The sequence below is a fragment of the Myodes glareolus genome, chromosome 15, assembly GCF_982192425.1.
Source record: "Myodes glareolus chromosome 15, mMyoGla1.1, whole genome shotgun sequence".
NCBI classification, from domain to species: domain Eukaryota; kingdom Metazoa; phylum Chordata; class Mammalia; order Rodentia; family Cricetidae; genus Myodes; species Myodes glareolus.
Window position 1 is genome coordinate 16,414,298 of NC_142040.1, and position 26,424 is coordinate 16,440,721.

Consider the following 26,424-nt stretch of genomic DNA (forward strand, 5'->3'; position numbering starts at 1 on the left):
CCATATTAGTGAGACTTTAGTTGTTTAACTTCTGGTGCTAGTGAGAGAAACAGTCTCACATCAAAGAGCCTCATCCTCTGGCTCTTACAGTCGTTCTACCCTCTCTTCTGCAATGCTTCCTGAGCCTTAGGTGTGGGAGATTTTTGTAGATGTATCCATAAGAACTGAGTTCCAAATCTGCATATTGATTTGTTGCAGTTTTTGGCAGGGGTCCCTGACTGTTGCAAGGAGAAGTTTCCTTGATGAATGGTGAAGACTGTGTTTATCTTTATTCTAAGATAATAGATAGATAGATAGATAGATAGATAGATAGATAGATAGATAGATAGATAGATAGATAGATAGGTTTTAGGGATTATATTACTTTAGTAAATTAATAGCTGTAGATTTTCCCTAGCACTGATTAGTTAGCTAGGTTTCCAGGACTAGGCATGCTATTACGTTTGCTGAGTGGATCTTAAGTCAAATTAGAGAGCTGTTGGTTGCTCCTGTACCCTAAGGAGTTACAGCTGAGTAGGACTGTTCATTGCCTCCCCACTTTGGAAGATGCATGGTGTCTTTTAGTACCATGAAAGCCTCAATTTGCCCTTTTGTGTGTTATTTCCATGCACTCTAATAGCATTTTATAAAAATAAAGTTTATTGGAGTAAGAAAAATTAATAGACGAATTTAATCTACAGCTTTTAGAACAGGGGAGTGAACTCAGTATTTCTGTCCAAACAGATGGTGATATCCTGGTTATATCAATCAACAAATTTTATTTGGAACCAGAAAACATTTTAAATATTAAATTGCAGCACAGCAAAAACTGGATTATTGCCACTTCTCTTAATGTTTTTATAAGAATATTTAAAGCAGTATTAAATATAATTTCTAAGTCCAAAGAAAGTGATATTAAAGTGGAATCTGTATCTTTTTATCATTTGAATTAGGTTGAGGTGGGCTTCAATGTCTCATAACTTCATGAGTGGAACTTTGCCATTCATGGACTGCAGGTAATCTTAGCACCCTTCAGTAGAAAAGTGTCAGCAAGAATGGTTTCTCTTGGAAGGAATATAGCAATTACTGTGGTGTTGTGTGAAATTTGCCTATCTATATTCATGTGATTAATGTAACATGGAATTAACAAATTTAAGTGCATAACATTAGAAATGTAATAATGTAGATTTTATAGTAATACGACTCTGGTTATATATATTTAATACTTGCGGGACTTAGAAAGTGAATTGTGCTGAATAGCTCAACATTTTCAACTGAGTTTGCAATGATAATAAGTTGGTACATACATAAACTGGATTTCCAGACTTCTCAAAATATGTCTACCACACATCCAGGCACACAGGAGGTGCACAGAGTTTGAGGTTGTTACTGTTTATTTAATTATATTTGTTTGTTTATTTATCTGTATTAAGTATTTATTTATTTGCCTTTCCTGTGCACAGGTAAACCCTATGAGCAAAGATTTGCAGAACATTTCTCATCATCATTTATTGCAGTATAAACTGGACTCTCCAATCAGAATGATTTAACAAGAATCTGTCTTAGATATATCCTGAAATACAGGACTTCAAGGTTATGTCATGACAGTACCACTCACCTCTAGAATCAGCAGGGGACAAGTAACAGAAAATCAAACTGAAATATAACCAAAAGAAAATATCCATATAAATCCAAAATTGAGTATCAATCCTCAGCTTCTTCTCCTTCTCCTTCTTATTCTTCTTCTCTTTCTTCTTCAAGACAGGTTTTCTCAGTAGCTTTGAGGCCTGTCCTGGAACTAGCTCTTGTAAATGAAGTTGGCCTTGAACTCATGGAGTTCTGCCTGCTTCTGCCTCCCAAGTGCTGGGATTAAAGGCATGTGCCACCACAGCCTGGCTCCTTAGCATATTCTTAACTGTTTATCTTTTATTTTCATCAAATGTCTTTTCATTGCCCAGGTTTCCTCTTATGGGACCATATAAGCCAAATTTTAAGAGGAACACATGCTGGTAGGATTTAGATTATATGTTTTCCTGTATGACAGTGAGTCTCCGGGTTAAAAAAAGGACCAAACAAAACATCCAACTGAACTGAAATTATGGCTCTTGAAGGAGGACACTCCATTAACCTAACTCTCTTATGCAGTGACTATGCACTGTATACTTGGAGGTGTGGAAAACAGAGCGCTTGCAACAGTACTAACAGGTCTAGATGCTTAGTGCTAATTTTGCTTATGGCAAACTCTGCTTGTCTTAAGTAATTACTTCCGGACAAGGGAGTCATTTTCCTGATAACTTCTTTCTTGTCTTTGACAAGCTCTTGACATTATGCTAGGCTGTTCTTTTTCTGTGTTCTCTCCTTTAGTTAGTGGACACATCTATGTCCATTAATTTCCACCTACACCTATGAACACTTCCATTTATGTTACTTGGGCATATTCTCCACTACCTAGCAGAGGCTGAGTTATGAGAAGCCTGTCTGCAAGGGTTTCTCAACGCTTCCTAAGAACTAAGCTTTCCCCTTCAGCTCTGCTTTGTCAGCAGGTGGCACCAGTGCTCATGCACCAAGCTGTGAAATCTGGAAAAAGGTCATCTTTCATCAGTCTCGGACATCTGCCTTCTTTCTCCACATCTGCCTCAACCCAGTCCAGGCCTCCTTGGGTGCTTTTCTTGAACCAGTGTTGTGATGTTGAGTTGGTTTACTGTATCTTTACTCATCCTTTTTAAATATCATCTGTACAGCCCCGAAAATTTTCTTTAAGGTTTAAATTCAGGTCAGCTATATTATTTTTAGACATGTCAGTGTATCTTTTAAAGATTTTTCTTTTCCAATAATGCTTGCAAAGACTTTACTTGCTCAGCTCTTGTCCTCCTTTAAAACTTGCTCCATTTACTTAAGCTACATGGGCCACCTTACAGGCCCCCACTGTTGCCCCACTTCTGCTTCCATAGAGCTACACCTGGGACATGCTTCTTTCTTTACAACTACTCTTACTTAGTGTTTGAGTTCTAATTTGGGGTTTATTTCCTTCACAAACCTAATAATTTTAGGTCATAGTACACTTTCTTTAATGACTGATGTGGAATTCCCCTGTGTATGCTGTGAATATGTCCTATTACCATTGGTTAATAAAAAAGCTGCTTTGACCTATGGCAGGGCAGGATAAATCCAGGCAGGAAATCAAAACAGAGAGAGAGAGAGAGAGCAGATGGAGTCAAGGAGATGCCATGTAACTGACGAAGGAAGGCCACAGCTTCACGGTGATAGATAGAGTAATAGAAATGGGTTACTTTAAGATGTAAGAGTTACTTAATAAAAAGCCTGAACTAACAGGACAAACAGTATTGTAATTAATATAGTTTCTGTGTGATTATTCGGGTCTGGGCAGTTGGGAAATGAATGAGTAGTCTCCATTTACAAATGATATACTAAACAATTCAATTTCTTGGTGTGGTTATTTGATTAGTGTATTTCTCTGTTGCTGATAACCATGAAAGATAGGAAAGCAAAGGTCTTCTGATCATATTTTGAAAACTATTCAGTAAGCATTGTGTCTGGAACACAATAATAGCTGCACTGAAAAATAAGGCCAACAAGCAAATGTGTGAACTAATAAATCAACAAAAACTGGATAATTTTTTGCTGGGAGAATAAGAAAAAAAATGATGGAAGATGGTTGGTGAAGATAAAATCTTGGTAAGAACTAGATTTTGTAGAGAGTAAGGGAAGAAAAACCTTTGGAGATACGAAGATGCTTAAGTAAAATTCATGGAGTAGAGCTGACTTTTATGTGCTAGAAATTTAATGCAATTTTATCTGGTTAATTGTTATGACCAGATTTGTGAAAATGAACTGCCCCCCTCTGATGAAAGTAAAGAAAGAACCCAAAAAATGAGTATAAACCGATAAGAAAAATATGCTCACACAAAGCGAAATAACACAAGAGCTTACAGGAAGCAATGACAAACAGATACATGGAATTTGATTGGTGTTGAGTTTTTACTCCTGGCCGTGAGGCATGCCGTGGAGTGTGGTTTATAGATCTTAAAGGAAAAGGGATATAGAAAGTACAAGGAATAAGCATGAAAATAAATAAAGGTTATCTTTGGAAAGGGAGAAGTTTATTCAAGTGTGAGAGTGAGCATTGGAAGGGCAGTCACATAGGGGATCGACTGATTGTTAAGTATAATGATACATATAAAAATGGACTCATTGAATTCACTCATTTCCATGGTAACCTAAATAATTCTTTAAATATTTTAACATTTTCTTGATTGGAAAAGAAAATATATATGATGAAATGCTGCTTTCTCAGACTGGGATAGTTCAAATGATGTCAGAAAAAACAAGCACATGTAACTTACTCCGTAGTAGCACTTTAAAATGGTATCTTAGACAGTATGGCCTAATTTCATTGTTTCTTCAGAAATCTTCACACTGACTTTCATAATGGCTACACTGGTAGATTGCCACCAGCAATGAACAAGAGTTCTTATCTTTTCCCACATACTGCCCCAGCATTTGTTATCTTAATTGTAGCTGAAGTGAGTTGTAATTTCAACTTTAATTTACATTTTTCAGATAGTTAAGGATGCTGAACACTTTATTTCAAATATTTTTGGCCATATGTATTTCTTTCTTTAAGCCCACTTATTTATAGAAAAATATGGTATTTGGGTGCGTTTAATTGTGTGTGTGTGTTTGCACATGTATTCATGCATACACAGGTAAATCAAGGATCTACCAAAGGAAAAATATGGGAAGAAATCTTAAAGGCTTTGGGTAAGATGATGAAGTATGTGTGACATAAACTAGCAGAGGTGTGAAATATGGTTCAGTTTTCTGTAATGGGCTGGTCACTAGGAGTTTGACCATGTGCCAATGGGTATGCATCGAAAGCAAGTAGAACTTGGTGCACTTTTGCTATTTTGGATTAACCTGGGAGGAATGGGAAGTGAATGTGAATGGTATGCAATGTGTGACATTCCTAAATAATTAAAAATACTGTGTTGTTAGGAAAAAAGAAATTTCATAGGAAGATGGGGCTGAGCAAGAAGGTCTCAGAGAGAGATTCAGACCAGTGGATCTTGGCCAGTGGGGCAAGATGCCTGTGAGGAGCTCAATGACCCTTTCACAGTTGTTGCCTGACACCATCAAAAACATATATATTCATAACAGCAGTAAAATTACAGTTATGAGGTAAATCAAAAATAATGTTATGGCTGGGGATTTCCACAACATGAGTACCTGTATTAAAAGGTCACAGCATTAGAAAGGTTGAGAATTAGTGACTTAGAGAGAAGTGAAGGGGAATAAATGATAGACAAAGTATGCATACAAATGCCATAAGGAAACCCATTATTTTGGATACTATCTCTAATAATCTAGCAAAACAAAAGAAGAACAGTTACATAGAAAAATATTCTGAACATTCAGAACAAGTGGTTTTATATCAATGATTTAAAAAGTCTTTACCTCAGTTGATATGATATAGCCACTCATATTCTTTTAGCATCTCAATTCTTTAATATGTTTATGCAAAAGAGGATAATAGAAACTCTGATTATATTTACTTAGCTCCTAGTTGCCTCATACAAAGTCCACCCACTTCTTTTTGGTATGGATTCAATATGATGCAATACAAACATGCAAACGGAGTTAATTACTGCCCTTTGCCTCTATTTCAGTGTTTTGGTTTGGGCTTTGTTTTGCCCTGCTTTGTGTTTTGCCTTGGATGAATTTGGTGACCTTTTCTGTGTTTAAGTAAGCATTCCCTGCATTTTCATTCTGTGATTAAGAGGCTTTCACTATGCACCCTGTTTGACATGGTCATTACTTAATGCTCACTTAACAAAATTCTACAAGACCAAATTATCACAGTGGGTGAAGGAACAGATGGCCAGCTGGCCAGATTCCATGCCTGCTTTGTTTGATGCTTTCTCAAGTCTGCCACAAAGAAGCCACATGTGCGACCTTAGAAGGCAGTCCAAACAACAACTGCCCTGTCCAGCTGTGTGTCAGTGTTCTCAGCTGTGAAGTCGGAGTCTATACCTTTCCCGTCTGAATGCAGCTGGGTATCTCCTGCAGGGGCCTCTCTGCTTGGTGATTAAGATGACAATCACGAAGGTCAGATTTCAGAAGAAGAAACAGAAACCGTTCCACCACTTCCTATAACTGCTTTAAAAGGAAAGGGAATCATACAAAAGTGCATCTATTTTATATACCCATTAATTTATAAGATTGTGCACCATTTAATATTTTAAAGATTGCAGCAATATTCGACAAAGAAATTGTGGCTTGACTCCAAGCTACAAATGGGTAGGATTAATAAAAGGCTACAAAAACTGTATCAATTCTGCAACCATTACAGTTTGTTATTGATTATGATAGCAGTTTGGCATTCATATTGAAATTATGAATATTTCAGTCAGTTAACGTTCATGCTTGAAATATTTCACTAGTGTCTGGTGATAAAGAATAAAGCACAGAGGGATACTTTGTACAAGCAGTTAATTATGGATTCAGGGAGACAAAAGAGACCTATCATACAGTTAAGAATGAAGCAGAATACAGTGAGATGCTAAGCAGAAGTACAGCCAGCAAGCTGAGTGGGAGGTGAATAAGGTGAAGAGCTGTCAAGGAAAGATTGATGAAGAACAGGGAAATTCTGCAGTTGCTTCAAGTTGCATGTAATGTAGTGAGATTGTTTATGCTCTGGAATCATGGGCCCAGAAATTTCTATCACAATCTTATAGAAAAGAATGGTCTCTATTCTACTATTACATTTCTCTTCTACTGAAATATGAAAGTTTATAAGGTAACAGTAGTTAAAGGAAAATTTGAGTGATAAGTTTGGATCCTTTAGCACCTACAAATATAAATCCTTAAGGTTTTTTTTTTTTTTTTGCGAAAACTTAAGTTTTTCTCCTCCTTTTTCTGCTTCTACCTCAGTGTTTGCCTGAATGTATGTCTATGTACCACATGCTTACAGGGCATGTAGCTGCCAGAAGAGGGCATAAAATCTCCTGAATCTGGATAGTTGTGAGTGGCCATGTGGGTTCTGTGAATGCTGCTCATTAGGAAGAGCAACTAAGGATCTGAATTAATCCTTGAGTCATCTTCCCAGTCCCATGGTTTTGTTCTTCAGTAAGCATATTCAGTATAAAAGCAGAAAATGCTGCAACATTCTGATGTACATAGTTATCGTACAAGTGACCTACAAAAATACTTTTTTGGAAACAGCCCTCTAGGTAAGAATTTTTGAGATTATTTCTTTGCATTAGCTAAAAATTACTGAAAGCTGGATTATAATTTAGTCGATGTTCTTTCCAAGTTTTCACAGAATTTTCACACTGAAACTCTGGGATGTTCTTTCCCTTGAGAAGTTTTCTACTTCTCAAGTGTTTATATTATTGATGGTGGGGGCTACAAAATGTCACTTGATCTTCTATTTACTAAATCTAGCAACATTATGATACTATCATATATTCATTAATTTGCCAAGGAGTCTCTATGCCAGTTCTTCTATTAATGGACATATTTATATATCCCACTTTATGTCTTAAAAAAAATCACCTTGTCTTGTGTTCACCACATATTGCTCTGTAATTGGAATCACACCTTCCTCAAGCAGTAAATATTAGCCATTAACTCACATGTGCCCAGAAATGATATTTTTGATCACTTTAAAGCATATTCAGTATAAAAGCAGAAAAATGCTGCAACATTCTGATCGGGTGATAAAACAGTCACAATTGAGAATTCCCATCATGCACACTGTGTTTGAAAGCTTGCAGCAGTCAAAGAGAAGATGCCTGAGTCTGGGGAAGGGGAGAGAGCACTTACCAACACGGTGCTAGCTGCAGCAGTAGTTACTGACATTTGAAACAGAAGATCATTCCACTAAAATTTGTCACTCATAATTTAAAGTTGGAACATATTTAATAACGGGTGAGTGATTTATCACCTTCTGTGCCATAATGATTAAAAATATTTATCAACTTAGGTACATAAAATAATTTTCTCAGCAAATTCATGATTTATAATCAGAAAGCCTAGTGCTAAACATGAGTTTTGAAAGGATATAGGCCTGAAGGAAATCTGTTGTTGGAAGCCACTTTTGGTTCCCGGATGCTTAGCCCCAAAATAATCACAGAGAAACTATATTAATTAAAACTGTGTTTGGCCCATTAGCTCTAACTTATTATTAGCTAACTCTAACATCTTAATTTAACTTATTTCTAGTAATCTGTGTATCGCCACATGGCTGTGGCTTACCGAATAAAGCTCCATCTGGCTCCAGCGGGACTACATGGCTTCTCTCGCATTCTTCCTTCTTTCTCCCAGCATTCAGTTTAGTTTTCCCAACCTATTACTATTCCCTGTGCAGGCCCAAAACAGTTTCTTTATTAACCAATGGTATTCACAGCATACAGAGGGGAATCACACATTAGAAATCTTTATTTTTCTTGCTACCTTCAACCACCATAACTTAGCAGCTCTAATTTATCAAAAACCCATCTGTCTTGATGACCCCTTTATCATAGACCTGTGAAAATGGGGCCACATAACCATGGATATAAGCCTCTGAAACTAAGGTCCAAAGAAATCTTTGTTAAACTATTTCTCTCAGATATTTGTCACAGTGATGAAAAATCTGACTGACTACCTCAGGCATCGACATAGAAATTTTGTATCATACAGTTGAGCTCACAGGGTCCTTGCAGATGTAAACTGATAAATATTTGGTCATGAATTCATACCAAATTTAAAATGGGCTTGCAATTGTCTTCCGATATGGGAAAAAAATAAGCAGAGAGAGAAAGAAACGGGAGAATGCCTGTTAAGAAAGGTGGGGGATTGGCCTGATGTTAATAACTAAGAGATGCAGCCAGTGGCCTTGCAATGCTCATGACCACATGACATCATTATCAGGAGCCCTGAGAAGTGGGAAGATGAGTAAAAAGGGGATTGTTATTTTTCCAAGAGTATAGTTAATGCCTTGTTTTTGATTTCTGCCCTTCGGAGCTCAGAGGGAATATTTCTGCTGATTCAAGCTACCAACTGAGTGGAAATTAGTTGCGGCCAACCTGAAATGAATACGAGGCCAGGAAAGCATGCCGTGTAACCACTGGTCATCTCAGGGCCTCCTGCGGATACTTGCACACTGAAGCCTGTGTCTTCCAAAGGAGACAGTTTGTCAACACATACAGGAAGAGCATCTGCTTACCCCAGATTTTAATTTGCACCATCTTCCTCAAAGCTTTTATAGTTTAAAGAGAAATCTTATTCATCTTGATGATTTTTTTCTCAATAATGAGATTGTTTTATTTCGTTTGAAGTAGCTTAATTCTGTTTTTAAATACAAAGTATTTTGGACTAGCTCATCATAACATAACTGAATGTTGTAAATTTATATTTATGAGAAAAAGATCAAAGGAGACTGCGTAGAAGACATTTGGAAAGCATCAATCTCATCAACATTTCTGAAATAATTTCTTCTTTTCAACTATTTTTCAGTATTTTTATTTTTTATTATTATTAGCTACGTGTTGTGTTTTGACATGTGTAATTACGGATCCATGTAGGATCCAGGAATAGGTGCACAAGAACTGAAGTTATATGGGGTTGTAGACTGCCAACATGGGGACTGGAAACCAAATGCATGTATATTACAAGACCAGTGTTAACCACTGAACCAGCATTGTGGCTCCTCAGTTACTTTTAAAATGAAATGGCTAAGGTTAAAAAATGAAAGAAACAAAATATCAAAATCTTAATAAACATAATCTCATGTGGACTTCAATATGCTTTATAAGATGAGTGTCAGAACCAGTTTTTGATTCCTGTTTCCCCTTCATTTGTCCAGCAATAGCAACTGCAAAGCATGTGCTTTTACAAGGACTATACTGGCTTTCTTCATCATGTCATCTAAAGTGTACATTCAAATTTAACCATTCATGCCAAGCCTTTGGAGGCACAGTCTCTAAACTAGACCAGATCCAACTGTGCACAAACACAGAGTGTTAGTGGATTAGCTTCCTAAGATTCTGTATGTTCTCTATAACTGTCGTACTTGGAGCATAGTATTTATTGTGTGAGAAAGTAACTGTGTTACACATAAGAAAACAATTTTAACACTATTATTAGAATTATGAAGAGAAGGAAGCAAAACAGCAAAGTATATGAATCAGTTATTTTGTGAACAATTAATCTTGTTGGCATACTTAAATGAACTTGCATAAAGATGCCTGGAAAGAATGTTGTTGAGCTCAGTTGTTCATTAATTTTGATCACATGCTGTCCCCATTGTGTTAGAAGCTACTTCAAAATTCCCTAGAAAAGTATTGCAGCATTGATTTAAAAACTCCCAGAAGCCTTTTGCATTTGAAAGTTCATTTATGCTCTTTTTTAAGAGTGATATTATGAAAGTGTTTGGGTTTAGTAAGATGGCTCAAAACACCAACCAGAACCGATTAGTTCTCCACTCTTTCTGCTTCTATATGTCTGTACTACAAAATGATGTCACCGTCTTTAGAGAGCTTCCTACAGTGGGAAGACACTAACGAGAGATGTTTCTGTTAGAACATCTAAGTGGCTCATAAACATTAATTTGTTCTCCAATTTTGTTTGTTGTTGCATTGTTTGTTTCAATGATATGTATGAGTCACCTGTACAGGACTGACAGATTACAGGAGATATGTTTCAAATATAATAGAGCCTGGGCTGTTAAAATCAACAATGTAGAGCATGGGGGATAAAGGGTGTTAAATGTCTAAAGCTCATTATATAAATGTATGAAACTGTCAAACAGTAAAAGTTTTAAAGAAATTACAATAATACCAGAGGGAAATCTCAGAATTAAATTTCTGTAAACCATTTTCTACACAATGACAGGTATTAATCCGGAGTGAGATTAATTAAATGTCCTGACATGCACAGTACTGGTCAGCTGTCAAAGGTTCATTAAAATCAACCGAACATCCTGGATAACTGATTGTACTCTGATACTGTGAGCTTAGTCTTTCTGGGGCCCTCATTCAAAGCACTGACTACAAACTACAAGCACGGTGCCTATAACATACTAACTGCCTCAAGAACAGATACTACTTCTGTAAGGTCAATTTTATTCTTACCAGTCCAGAAGAAACAACTTCACATATTATAAGCAGTTACTTTTATTGGCCAGTATACTAAAAACTAAAATAATTTAGTATCAGAATTACCATCTGGATATAGATAGAGGGCACAAAGATGGAAGACTTCCAATCTCTTTCATTTTCATGTAACTAACCTCTTTATCACTCGCAGAAAAGATAGCTAGAAATTATTGTGGTACATTTTGATTATTTATGTTCAATATCAAATACAAAGCAAATCTGAGTACCAAGCAAATTTTGTGAGTGCTCACCTAAATTCATTTTATTGTTATGTGCTGAATTACTTTCTTGTCACTTTGCTTGGCTCATGTTTGAAGTATACGGCTTTATTGATATGTGGATTGACCAAATATCAAATTAAGCAATGCTAATATTGTTGTGCAAAGCTACATACTTCTTAGTCATATGTTTGTAAAAGAATTAAAATTTATGCAGTAATGAGGAAAATAATAAAATACTGCGATTTAAAATGACAGTTTTAAAGCTTCAACCACATTAGAGAGAAAAAAGAGAACCAATTACAAATTAAGAAGGATTGAGACTAGTAAAGTATAGAAAATTCTAGAAAATAGCCATTGATATTTTATAGAACTACATCTAGAATAGGGTGTAATCTGTAGATGTCAATATTACCATTTGTTATCACCATAACTTCGCTTCATCAGCTGTAAAAGGAATTTACATGTAGGAACCTGAACTCTTCCTCTATGATGTTTATGGCCTAAAGGGGCAAGGGATATGAAGTCATCCATCTGATTACTCAAACGTCCTGTGTTGAGAAATCAGAGTTCAGAAAAGGTATATAGAAACTAGGTCTGGAGGCTAGAGATCTGGCTCAGTGGTTAAGAATGATTGCCCCACAGTCATGAGAACTGGAGTTTGCATCCCAGAACTAAGTCAGATATCCCTACCAATGGCTGTTTCGAGCTTGTAGGATTCCTGGGTCTTGTTTGTGCATCCGGCTAAGATGCACAAACATGAACCTCAGGTTCAGGGAATGACCTTAACAAAAGAAATTAGTGGGAAGTGATAGAGGAGGACATAGTACACTCCTTTCTGATTTCTGCATGCAAGAACAGGTGATCCCAACTGAGAGATAAAATGCATGCACGCCCATATACATAAACACACACTCATGTTCATGTGCTCGGGCAGTACACACATGCATACAGAGAAAGACATAAGTATAAATGCGCACACATATATGAATATAAATACCATACAGATTTAGGTTTACACATAATTATGATAAAAATTATAATGGTGAAATTGAATTCAAAGGTTATAATGATGAGATAAAGCATCATAAAAGGGCCTTCTCTATATATACGTAATATCTAACATACTCTGATTCAATTGCTGAAAATACTCTGAGATTCTTACATTAGAGGAGGCTTGGAGTGATGCATTATTTATAGAAATATGCTCAGTGAATCATGCTGACTGTTTACATCTGTCATAACTAACATTAATGCACACACTGACAACATGGGAGCAGGCACGGCTTGCTAGGAAGACTGTAGACTTTGTAGTCAAATAAAGTGTGATAGAAAGACTTGCTGATTAAATATGTTACTTAACCTCTTTGTGCCTGTCCATCCTTCCACAAATCCAGGATAAATTCTTTCAGTGTAAAGAAAAATAAGAACTTAAGTGTCTCTGTAAAAGAAAATCCTAGTCCCATTTGATTTACTTCACCGTTTTTCTTTAATACATTGAATTTTACACAATGAGAAAGATACCAACAGTAAAGGCAATGCTTTCCTAAAACCCTGATGTCAGCTGAGGTCATGATCCCCTGTGGGACGCGGATACAAAGAGCTTAAACTCACAAACTCACATCTGCAGAGAATCCAGAGACTGAACCAGGATTACTGTACAGATTTTATTATGTCCCCAGGGATTTAGGATTTAGGGTCCCTGGGTCAACCTTATCCCCAGGTTTCTGTATTAACTGGAATCTACTGGACCCCATTCCCAGCAACACTTTCTCTTCCCTTCTCTCCCTTTCCCTCCCCTCCCCTCCTTTCCCTTCCTGTCTCTTCTCAATGTTGTAAAATACCACAGATTCTCCTATTGGCTCACTCAAACACACCCCCACAGACTCCTCAAATTAGCAGATATTGGTGGAAAGCTAGATCACTTAAAATAGAATTCACTGATCTGTAGAAATGACTTAAGCCTGAATTACGGGCATTACTATTTCTTGTTAGACACGTCTTCACGAATTTAACCACCCAGGGTTTGAATTGAACCACCCAGCATTTCACCGGGCCCTCTCTCCATGGGGACTTTCTTTTCAGCTTTGTGTTGGATCCATTGCTCTCCCCCATCTTTCCCCTGTTCTTTCTTCTACTAACGTATCTGATTTCACTTTCTTGCCTTGTCTAATTTTCCAAAGATAAGTGGCATAGTGTGCCATCTCAGCCAGGTTCCCATGCACCATTGTTCTTCAGAGAGACTTTAAATGACCCACTGCTTGGCCTCAGTTTTATCTCCTAGCAAGACCATGCAAAGGTCTTACATTCAATTCTTTTATTAATCCCCCATGGAGTTTCTTAAGCCAAAAGTGAATGTGGGAAAGGTTTTTATTCTCTCCACTATAATTACTCCACTCTCTCGAGGAAGCAAGAATAGCTTCATTACTTTTTCTTTTAATAACTATTTTTTCTCCCAGGTATAATTCCTTAAATCCATTTTTTTCATATATGGCATTTTTTTAGATTTTACTGAATTCTTATTAGGTTATGTTTTCTAATATGATAAATTGTGAGTTTGTGTTAGATAGTATTCATAGTACCCTGTTGGTTCAGGATTATATAACCACTTGAATATATTTTATATAGTCTCACGCCATATATATGACTATCAGGTGATAGTTACTTAAAGGATGTTTTTGCTTTTTTTTCTTATTTAAGAGAGAGTTAATGAATGAAAGTCTTAGTGCCACTTTTGTTTGGTTCTCCCTTCCTGAAATCACAGATTCTCATTTTTAGATCTATATGCATCTCTGGGGATAGTGATCTGCTAAAGACTATCAACTTCCTCTAGCCTTCAGCTTTAAACATCAGCACAGTGATATAAAGGTAAAGAGGAAACTCTGTGGGAGTATGAGGTGTTTAATTGTAATTGGGCATGTTAATTAGGTGAGTTTGAGGGGAATTTGATGGTTGGACCTCAATATTTTGATAATTGGATCTTGGTCATAAGCCTCAAAAGGAATAAGTGGCCAAATACGGGAATAAACCTTGGTGGCTAGCTTTAGGAATGTAATCTAATGGGTTTTAGCAAGGCAGAGGGATTGGGAGAGAAGGGCAAGTCCAGATAGAGCCATATGTTCTGTTGAACTAATGTCCCATCTCCAACCTTATTTGGTGGAGCATCTTAGTTGTACCAAGCCTTCAGTATCATTGTGTCCAATGTTCTGCCTTCCTTGTCTCAGCTGGAAGTTCTTGCTCTTCTCTAGATCTGCCTCCAGAACTCTGGATTCACTAATGAATTGTCAGGTGTTTAGTGTAATTATCATAACACTAATTTTCTAACACCAGCATTTAACTTTCTTTTCAATTAGTTTTTCCTCACAAAGTGTTCTACCATCTGTATTTTAAAAAACAAATTTCTCTTGATTAGTCTCTCCCATCTTCCATCAGTTCTTCCATTTAATAACAGTTATTTTGTAATAGCATTTTATTTGTATTTTAATAAATAAAGCTTGCCTAAAGATAAGATAATAAAACAGCCCTACTGGTCAGGTTTACAGACCAGGCAGTGTGACATAAACCTTTAATCCCAGTAGTCACACTAGTTTGCCATAGAAACAGGGCAGTACATGCCTTTAATCTTAGTGGTACATACCTTTGATCTGAGCTATAGGGATGATTATAAAAAGAGAGTAGACAGCTCTTATTCTCAATCTCATTCTAAGATTCTTGGATGCAAGATCACCATTTCAGACTGAAATAGAGGTAAGAGCCAGTGGCTGACTGTTTTGCTTTTCTGACCTTCAGGCTGAACTCCAGTATCTCTCTCAGTTGTTGCATGGAGGGCCCGCTTATTTGTCCCGGCCACCCAGTTAGCTTAGCCCTGAAATAACCCCACAGAATTGTATTAATTAAAACAGTGCTTAGCCCATTAGCTCTAACTTCTTATTGGCTAACTCTTACATCTCAGTTTAACCCATTTCTATTAATCTGTGCATTACCACATGGCAGTGGCTTATCGGGAAAGATTCAGCATGCCTGGCTCTGGCGGCTCCATGGCGGCTCTCTCTGACCCTGCTTTCTTCCTTCCAGTATTCTGTTTAATTTCTCCCACCTACCTAAGTTCTGCCCTATCAAGGTCCCAAAGCACTTTCTTTATTAACCAACGAAAACAACACAAAGACAGAAGGATCTCCTACATCACTGAGTTTTTATTAATCGTGTATCATCATTTTATTTTTCTGGTCTCACATTCTTGTCTAATCTATTTTTCCAAAGATAAGTAAGTGTAAGGAAGTGTCTCATCTTGGCTCTCATGCATCTGTTGTTGTTCAGAGACACATTAATGGCCCACTGCTTAGCATCAGCTTCCTATCCTACTAGGACAAGGAACTGCTCTTGTACGCTAATCCTTTTAACTTATTTTTCTTCTTTTTTTTACCTTATATCATCTTCCAGGGAAAGCTTTTCCATGATTTCCCTAGAGTTTTCTCCAGAATCTAGGTCTGTCTTCACTCAGTTAACATACTCTCCCGGATGCTGAATGCAATGTACAGCATGGTGCTGAATGCTTATGAGGGGCAAAGGAGATCAGAGAGCATGAGTGTTTAACATAGTCCCTCAGACTGTGACACTGCCTGTCACTGCTGAAAGATGAAAACAATGAAGAAAATAAAGCATTTCCTTCAAAGAGCTTCAGACTGAGAGGGGGAGTTGAGATAAACCTCAACTGTACTAGTGAAGCACTCCTGAGTACAGAGTACACACTTGAGGAGGCCTGTGCCAGGTGGGCCTGGCCCAGTTTGGTACCACATGTTGTTCTGTCATTGCCTCAGGAGTGTGATCCAGGGTGAACATTGTTGCAGCAGATCCTACCCAGCAGTAGCTGGATGCTCCCAGCTAATCACACTGCTAATAGCTGCATTTAGCCAGGGAACTCTCAGAATCAATCTATTTTATGCAACAGTTTAAAATCTTTGTTGAACTAACATTCTCAAATTCTATAGCATGATTATCATAGCCACTTACTCAACATGAAACTCTTCATTAGCTACTGGGTTTAGGGTTGACAGTACAGTTTCTCTGAAGCCAATTTCCATCTCAAATTTATGAAAATTCAAACAATTACTACAAGCATTACCTATGCACTTAACTTTCTCTATACTGATAGAGTCAGATAATTTTTGCATCAGCATGGTCCATAGAAACTGCAGTATTAATTGTTCTACATGAAGAAGGCATTCCACAGTTCAGAAATTCTGATAACAATAATTGAATTAAGGCTGTTTTTGAATGCATAAAGTATGGTTGTACTGTTCTGCATATTTTAATGCGCAAACTCTTTTAACTGTAGTGTAACCATTAAAGTTAATTTCATCATATTAATAATTGTCCAAAGACCACACCAAGGCAACAGAAAAATTAATTGATTTTCCCAAATCACCTGGCACTGATATTTAAATTCTGGCCACTTACCAGAATTCACACAACTGGTGCTTTTTCTATAGAATATCAAGAATAAAATTGTCAACTGGAAATGTTGGTAAAATATATTTTATTAAGTACATGCATCATGAAGTCATTTTTTTCCCGTCTTTCAGGTCCCTGCATCCCCAATCCATGTCACAATGGAGGAACCTGTGAGATAAGTGAAGCGTATCGAGGAGACACATTCATAGGCTATGTTTGCAAATGTCCGCGGGGGTTTAATGGGATTCACTGTCAGCACAGTAAGTTATTTATATTCAATGTGCTTTTATTTTTATTGATCTATTGTGTACAAGTCATTACCCTTCTTGTTTGCAGTCAAGTCATAGATGTGTAGAGCAGCACGAAGCCCAGGCATTTTGGCTCATGCTGCCTCTCTACAGTACATGTCATCTCCCATGATGAGGGCTGCTTCAGTCCCCATACTCTGCGTGATGAGCAATTTGCTTACTAGCCCTTGTCATTATTATTCAATTCAACTTACAATATGTTATCATTCATGTTATAATATTTGTCTCTCTCCTTCATACTTGTCCATAAACTACATTCTCCAAGTATTCCAGCAATGATTGGGTTAACAAGCAATGTTCAAGATATTAAGGATACTCTAGACTCTAAACAATATATAACTCAGTGTTCTCCTTCTTACATATTGACATCTCTATAAGCAAAAATCTCTGGATGTTCAACAAACATAAAATTGTCCAGTGAGAGGCTTAGGATCTTTTACACTGTGCAATCCCACATGCAGCAAGGCCTCAATAAACTCTGAACTGCTGACAGATGATCTTACAGAGGTGGCCACATGCATGCCAAATGTGGAAGAAGGGCTTGTCTATTGATCAGGACATCAAGGATAGGGCTAGGGAGACAGCATGGGGTAGGAAGAGTGGATATGGAATTTTGCCAATGAACGCAAAAGTGATATTTAGCAAAATGGTTTAGACAAATTTTTCATATCAGCTCCATCAGATTTTCAGCCACCCATAGCAAACATATTATGTCTTAACTCTGAGACACTGGAAGCAGTCTGCGATTTCCTACAGTCTTTCCACTATCAGGAATTTGTAGAACTTCTCGAAAAGTTTTTTATAAGTACTGAAATGCTCTTGTTCCTTACAACTGGCACCTAGCCTTCTTTGAGTGATCTCTAAGTCTCAGATCATTAACAAGCAAATTAGAGGCTATTCATTTTCATACCCTACATTCAGAAGTGCCAAGGTTGATTGTCCTTGAAGGTAGAATCAGCTCATTCTCCAAATGGGAGCATCTCAAAACATACCTAGAGAGTAGGATAGCAACTCTTCCTGCATCTCTGATGTTTCCTTTCACTCAATCCCATGATGGAAATACGAGAACTGTATCTGCCCAGAGTGTAAAGATGTGCTACCAGATGCAAGGCCTGGGGTACACAGCCTTCCTACTCCTGTAATCGAGTATGAACTTCATGTATTTAGTACACACAAAGGAAGAAACAGATTTTTATCATGGATGTTTTAAAAAATCAGCTATGGGGCATAAGTAAAAATTCCTGACTTCAAAATAGCATAATATCCATCATTTTTTGAAAATAGTTTTTCATACAATATATTTTGAACATAGTTTACCCTCTCCCTACTCCTCCAAGGTACTTCCTACTTCACCACCCACTCAACTCTATGACTTTTTTTCTCAGTTTCTATAGAAAACAACAAAAACAAGTTGGATAACAATAAAATAAAAATTACAGCACAAGACACACACTCACACTTGAAATTTAAAGGTAATCACTCCTGCACAGGGTTCAGCTGTGAGTCTGTTCCAGTTCCCACTTACTGTAAGAGGAAGTTTCTCTGATGATGGCTGAACAAGACTCTGATCTTTGGTTTCATCAGAATTAACATTAGGAGTCATTTTAACACTATGTTCTTTTAACAGAACAATAGAATTTGCTTTTCCCCTAGGCCCATGGCATATACAATCTAAGGTTCATGGACACCCAAGCAATCAAGGTACAAAGACTGAGGATTTGGAAACACTTAATCTTAAATGGGATGTCCTCCTCAAAGCCCTCTCTCAGGGCTCAAAGGGCTCCCATCTGTTCTTCAGTGAACCAGAGGCTGAAAGAGACTAAAAGACAGGGGAAGGATGGTCCCTATAGACAACCTGGCAGATAGACATAAGAACTCACAGAGACTACAACAGCATGTTCAAAGCCCAGGCAGTTTCAAGAGAGATGGCATCTGTCCTAGTTAGGGTTACTATTGCTATGATGGAACACCAAGATGAAAAGAAACTTGGGAAAGAAGGGTTTATTTGGCTTACACCTCTACATTGCCATTGATCCCTGAAAGAATTTAGGACAAGACCTCGCACTGAACAGGAACATGTGCTGAAGTTGAAGCGGAGGCCAGGGAGGCATGCTACATACCAAGTTGCTCATCATAGCTTGCTCAGCCTGTTCTATTATAGAACCTAGGATCACAAGCAGAGGGGTTGCTTTACCCTCAATAGAGTGGACTCCCCCCATCAATCGCTAATTAAAAAAATCCTACAGCTAAATCTTATGTAGGTATTTTCAATTGTGGTGCCCTCCTTTTAGATGACACTAGCCTGTGTCAAACTGACATAACCTAGACATCTGCCTCTAGCTCCCACATGTGGTTATCTGGGCTATTTATTGTGGAACATTAGAGATGGGTCAGTCTATCCCACAGTGGGACATTCAGGTCTTTTCCCACATTTCCTTGTCTCATAATATAGAAACTTGGAATCACCATTTATTCCTAAATTCCAAGTCTTACTTTAAAGCACGAAGCTTCCCCCCTTTATAGTAAGTATCTTATATTCCAAAAACTTTAACTGCCTCTCAAGAATTGCAATAGAAAGCCCAAGGCTATGAAATTCAATTCTGTATTGGTATTTTATATATAAATTGCCCAGTTTGTCTCCTGTGGCATGCATCATTATAAGAAGTGAGGTAAAAATGGATGAAAGAGGATTGAATTTGGATTTAGAAACTGGGATTTGAGACATGACCTTTACAGTTATTGGATAAGTGACCTTGAATCAGTCATTTGACCTTTCCTCAATTGAAAACATATAAATTAAGGAATTGAACTAGAAATAGGTGACCTTGGGTTCACGTAAGCCAGGGGAGTATTATGACTAAATGGAAGCTTGCTCACTGCACAAAGGTTATCAAACCTTCCTCTTTCAGGTGGAATTGGAAAGGATTATACATTGGAAAAGCAGATTTAGAAGTGCTAGAGGCCCTCAGAGATTCTTCAAGTAGGAGAAGTAGGAAGAGCTGCTTAATCCCTCGATAGGACAGACAGAGATGTGAGTCAGTTTTCTATTCTTGTAACAGCTTTATGACCCAGATATTTCCTAAGGCATTGCTACCCAAGATGTGATGAGATCTCAGCACCACCCATTAGATTTTAGTAAAGTAGATTAAACATAAATAAAGTGTATAGAATTTGTGTTTGATCATGATCCTCTAGTTGATCAATACACATAATACTCACACAACACACACACACATACACATACACACACATAAAAAATTGATAAATCATTCATGGGACTTGAAAAATCTACCTGTACCATTTCAGAGAGAAGAAATGATTTTGAAAGTCAATAAATTGAGAAGTGTACTAATATCCCAGTAATATTTTTAATTTGTATATAACATATCTTTATTTAAACAAATAAAATGTAGTACTTTTATTCAAAATAGATTGCTTTTCATACAACCTTATCTGATTACTAGTGCCTAGCTCCCTTAAGTTTCTCCCAGGTCCTCCTGTCCCCTATTGGTTCCTCCCTATTTCCTGCTCACCCAATTCATACTATTTCTTTCTTTCATTAGAATACAAACAGGCATAGAAATATTTTATTAGGAAAAAAGAAAAAATAATTACTAATTCAATTCTATATGATAGATAGTGAACTAAATATACTTGTGAATATATATTTTAAAATAATCAAAAATAACTTTCTGATACATGATTGATAAATGTAGGTTAATAAATTTATTTTAGGAAGAACTTAACCAAGGGATGATTACAAAAATCTTTTCCACTGCCAACATTAATAATACTAATAAGTTAGGACTGAATTGATAAAAAATATGTATACTTTATTTTTAGAATAGTTTTATTTTACAGAAAAATGAACAGGGAATATGAAAACCCTATTTATCTCTCCTTCTGTAATTGTACCCTAATTTTAGCATTTTAGCTCGCATAATAAGTATTTTGGTAAATCAATTTTGATGTAGCAGTTTGGTTTGGTTTGCTTGGAGGCAGGGTTTCACTCTGTCGCTATTGACTAGACTGGATTTAAATATTTAGATTAGAAAGTCCTCAAACTACCAGAGATGCCCCGCCTCTGTCTCCTGAGTGCTGCCATTAAAGGTGTGCTCCACAACTCTCAATTTTTTCTACAGTTCTGTCAACTAAAGTCCACACTGTATGTTAAGGTCCACACTTTTTATCCTATACTTACATGGGATTTAAAAAGGCATAAAAACATATGTCCACCGGTCACACAAAACAGTTTTACTTAGCTAAATATCCCCGTTTTCTAGCTATGTATCTTTCCTGTTCAGCTCTTGTGATTTGAATAGGTATGTCACCCACAGACTTATGTGTTCGAATGCTTTACCCATAGGGAGTGGCACTATTAAGAGGTGTGGCCTTTTTGGAGGAAGCGTGTCACTGTGGAAGCAGGCTTTGAGGTCTTACATGTTCAAGCTAAGTCCAATATGACACACAGTTCCTTCTGTTGCCTGTGGATCAAGATATAGAACTCTCAGCTCCTTTTCTAGCATCATGTCTGCCTGCACAACACTGTGTCCCACCAATGGACACCAATCATGTCCATACAATAATGGACTAAACCTCTGGAACAATAAGCTAGCCCCAGTTAAATGTTTTCCTCTGTAACAGTTGCCATGGTCATAGTGTCTCTTCACAGCAATAGAAACTCAAAGATAAATTTTTACCTTTAATAGGTGGTAATATTGTATTTCATCTCTGTAGTTGTGCCTTTTTCAGTATGTTAAATGGTGAGAATCTTTAAGTGTGTCATCTTTCAAATAGATAATTATTACTTTAAAATATGTATTTAGGGTTCCTCTATAATATAGTCTGTATCTTTGTGGTTCATTTATTTTTTTTAAAAAAATGCTCACGTTCTACAGTTTTACTAGTTTTATTTGCACATTTCTCTACTAGAATATGTTTTGCCTCCTTAACTGTTTTTTGTTTGGGGGAAAATAAATAAAGCTGCCTGTGCAGAGTTTAGGTGGGCAAACATTTTCAGTTCATTTAGCTAAACCTGGGATGGAATGCAGGTGGTGGATTTGAGGGCAGAAGTGCACTGGGTTTGGTTAAAATATATTTTAAACCTCCTAATTACATGGCATACTCACCAGCAATAAGTTACAGACTCTTGTACACTTTAATCAGCATTTGTTACTGTTAGTTTTGCATTTTAACCATTACATGGATTTTTAATTATATCAAAAATGTAATGAAATTATAACCTTACAAGAATTTGATTAATATTAAGTATTAGGTTTGATGTGCAATTGGCAAAATTATATTTGTTTTTAAGATGACAAAGAAAGTATGTGACATGCACACACCAACTATGAAATGTGTGTAAATTAAATCATACAAATTACAGGATGAATTGGTGTCTAATTTAGTTGTCAAGACAGTAGGCTTCTGAAAGGCTTTTATAAGCATAGAGTATTCTACATGATGCTGCATTTAGAGTGTGCTCCAAGTACTCATATTTTTGCTTGTTGCCTAGTAACAAATCTAATGCTGTTGAGGACTATTTCTTCATTACCAGGACTCTGCCCATCTTCCCAAGGAAGCATTCTCCCAACCTGCACGCTCAGTTCCAACGCTTTCAGTTTCTTCCTCTTCAGAGGAGAAAGGCTGGCCTTGAAGCCAACCAAGCTCAGGAATTAAATGATTGGCCTATTAAAGACACAGTCCATGTTATTAGGTTAGCTCAAGATAGAAAGCTTTGTAACCTCCTTTCTCACTGAAAAAGTTGCCCAGAAAAAATGTATAACATTTTCTCTTTATAGATTTTGCTGCCTACTGTAAACCAGGCTGATCTCAATTTTGAGTTATAGAAGTTTAGTTTAACACTTTCAGCTACTGCTCACTGTACTTATGACTCATTTCATTTTTATTAACTGCCAAATTCATTTTAATTATATTTAGGAAATAATATTTGTTACTTCAATAATTAATGGTAATTGTCTAATCATGTTTGACAATTACATGTTTTTTATTGTTTCTATGCAATGATTGTCCTATTTCTACCCTTTAGAATCAGACTATGGGCAAGAATGTTGGATATCATGCCTCATAAATTTTTTACTTCTTTTACTATTTGCCTTTATAATCGCATCATTATTCCTTTACCTTCCTATTCATGCCTTCTTGCTCTCATTCAAATCCATAGCCTCTTTTTCCACTAATTCCTGTTGTGTGTGTGTGTGTGTATGTGTGTGTGTGTGTGCGTGCATATTCTTCAGTACATAAGTATAACCTGATCAGTCTGTGTATGCAAGTTTTCAGTACCCATGTAATTTTTAGCTGCCTCAAGCATAAGGACCACTAACTTACTGACTAGTCATCTATCTACAGTGCCGTATCTAGAGTAAGCAACAATTTATGAGGAGAGATTATGGATTAAACCTGGCTTTGAAATAATTCTTGATCAATCAATGAACGGCCATTTGACACTTAATCATTCTGAACTTCAGAATTGCTCATCAGATATCTCAGTTCAACAGAAGCTTCCTGAAGTTTTGCTGTGTTGTGTACTGGAAACATGATGTGTACAAACATTGAAGTAAATGACTTTTGTCTTAACTGCCTACACTGGGTATTTTTAGGATCCTAGGTGCTGTCTATGCACTCACTTTAAATTCTTACAGCTACTATGCCTCATACTCTTATATTCTAACATACGATGGAAATTTATACCGATTGTCTTACACACTCTAAGAATTTTAATTTCATTATTTAAGAAAAATTTGTGCATAGCAAGAAAATACTTAAAATGGAGCTTTATGGCTTTCTATAAAATTTTCTCTCTATACCTCAACTCACTCCTAATTTTTGCATGATTATATTTTTTATTTCAACTATCACATTAGCAACCAATTTTCACTAATTAAAATTTTAAAACTTTGCCTGGCCGTGGTGGTTCACACCTTTAATCTCAGCACCTAGGAGGCAGAGGCAGGCGGATCTCTGTGAGTTTGAGACCAACCTGTTCTACAGATTGAGTTCCAGGATGGGCTGCAATGCTATTTGGAGAAACCTTGTCTTGAAAATCAAAAAAAAAAAAAAAAAGAACTTTGAGATCATTTTTTTCTTAATTTTTAAAATTGAAAATAGAGTTTTCTACCATACAATATTTCCAAATACAGTTTCCCTTCCCTAAACTCCTCCTAACTCCTCTGACCTCCCTTTTTGCCCAGATTCACTTCTTCTCCATTTCCTTTCTATAAAAGAGCAGACCCCCCCCCAAGAGACAACAGCCAATAAGAACAAAACAATATACAAACTCAAGATATGTTTCATGAGTTCTTTATATATTTTGGATATGAGACTGCCATTGGATGTAAAGTTAATTAAAAAGAATAACCTTTTCCTGTTCCATAGTCCGCCTCTTTGTCTCACTGAGTGTCCTTTGTGTTACAGAATTCAGTTTCTTGATATCCCACTTATTATTTACCATAGTGTGTGTGCTTTAGGTTTTCTGTCCATAAAGTCTTCTCCTGTGCCAATGAGTTTCTTTTCTAACAGATTCGGTGTATTGGTTGTATGTTGAGGTATTTGATCCACTTGGACTTAAGATTCATGCAGGGTGACAAGTATCAATCTATTTGCAGTCTTCTGACATTCTTCTACTAGTTGCTTTCTTCTACTGACATCCAATTTGACTATCAGAATTTGTTGAAGTTTTTCCCTACTATATATTTCTGGCTTATTTATTAAAAACAAGAGGTATGTTTTATGTCTTGGTCTTCAATTCAATTCCATTGATCAATGTGCTAACTACAGTGAAATAAAGATTTTCAAAATGATTTTCCTTCCCACAGACTTTTGATTGTCAAAGTTGGGATTGTATTCCAATTTTTTTGCTTACTTATGACTGCAGATTCACAGGAGCTAGCTTATGTCTATAGGCCTGATGCCCTCAGGGGCATAAGAATCATGGGGTGATCCATATAGATCTGTGTATTTGTTTGACTCAGTACAAAGATTACAGTGAATAGATTTGGTTCCTCTAAAAACAATTCTAAGGTTCTAGAGCTTTGCTTCTCAGCATTGTTTTTACATTAAAGTCACCTGAAGACCTCTAAAATAAAACATGGATGTCTGGTTCTCACCATGATATTCTAATGTAATGTTAAGGGCATCAGCCAATTCAAAAATCTCATATGTTTCTAAGTTGAAAAAAAATGGGAAACTGTGTTCTAGAACAATCCATAAGGGATCTCAGTGCCTTAATGAAACTAAACCATGAAGCACTCAAAGAAAAACCAACATTAGTATAAAGAATGAGAAGTCCATTCTGGTGTGCAATTCCATGAATGTGATGAGTGTTTCTATTTTGATTTGATATTTAATGCAAGTTATATTAAGTTAAGAACACAACCAGATGTAAAGACTCAAGCAAGGGATTCTAGTTTGTTCCTCTTAAATTTACTATCACTTAGTCCCTTCACAGCAGTCAGTTTTCCAAAGTATCTTCATTTTCTTTAATTGGCTAAAGACCAACAAAGGGATTTCATGACAGATATATACAATGGACAGGTGCAAAGAGACACTGTCCATACATAGAAGTTTGTGATTTTTTTAAGTAAAATTATCTGATATACACAAAACCCAAGCTATTTCAAAATTATACTTTAGATAACAGTGAATCATTCTTTTTATAGAAAAAGCATTTGATTTCCAGAAAAATAATAAACTTTGAACAGAAACATGTTCAAACTTTTGCCACAATATTGAATCCATGAATGTGCTGCACTCACATTAATAGGCCTGAGTTTCTAAACATGACTCACAAATAATTCTGTAAAGAAAATCTCAGGAATACAGATAATATTATAAGTGTAGATTTAAAAACCTGTGAGACAGGAGGCGAGTGGTATTGGAGTACATGATGTAAAATTTCCAAAGAATCACTAAAGAATTAGTTTTTTTAAAAAACATTTGAGATCCAATTTTTTATTTTCTCCAGTATCATGTGACACTAATTTTTTTCCAGATTATTTTTTGTGCTTTCTTTCCCATTTCCTTACTCTCATGTACAGTTTCATTTTTTCTCCAAAGTCTTCCCAAGTCGTGTCAGAAATTACTTTATTTATACATTTGACAATGTTTGGTAAGAACAATATTTCTATTTGCCCAGGATTCAATATATGTTTCACAAGAAACATTATCTCTAGTCTCTGTTAATGAGTCAACCTAAGACATTCTACTAAGGGCTGCCTACTCTGCCCCTGTTGGTCAATCTGCCAAGTTAAACATCATGTGACCTGATGTGGGACAATACTAAATAAATGC

General features: G+C 36.5%; 1 protein-coding gene across 2 annotated transcripts in view; it reads left to right on the forward strand.

Moving 5' to 3' along the window:
* Positions 1–26,424, forward strand: part of Edil3 (EGF like and discoidin domains 3) — a 445,087-nt gene that overhangs the window by 171,207 nt on the left and 247,456 nt on the right. For both annotated transcript variants that reach the window (XM_048455865.3, XM_048455864.3), the window contains one exon: positions 16,939–17,067. In XM_048455865.3, coding sequence (XP_048311822.1) covers positions 16,939–17,067 — 129 coding nt within the window. The remainder of the gene's footprint in view (positions 1–16,938; positions 17,068–26,424) is intronic.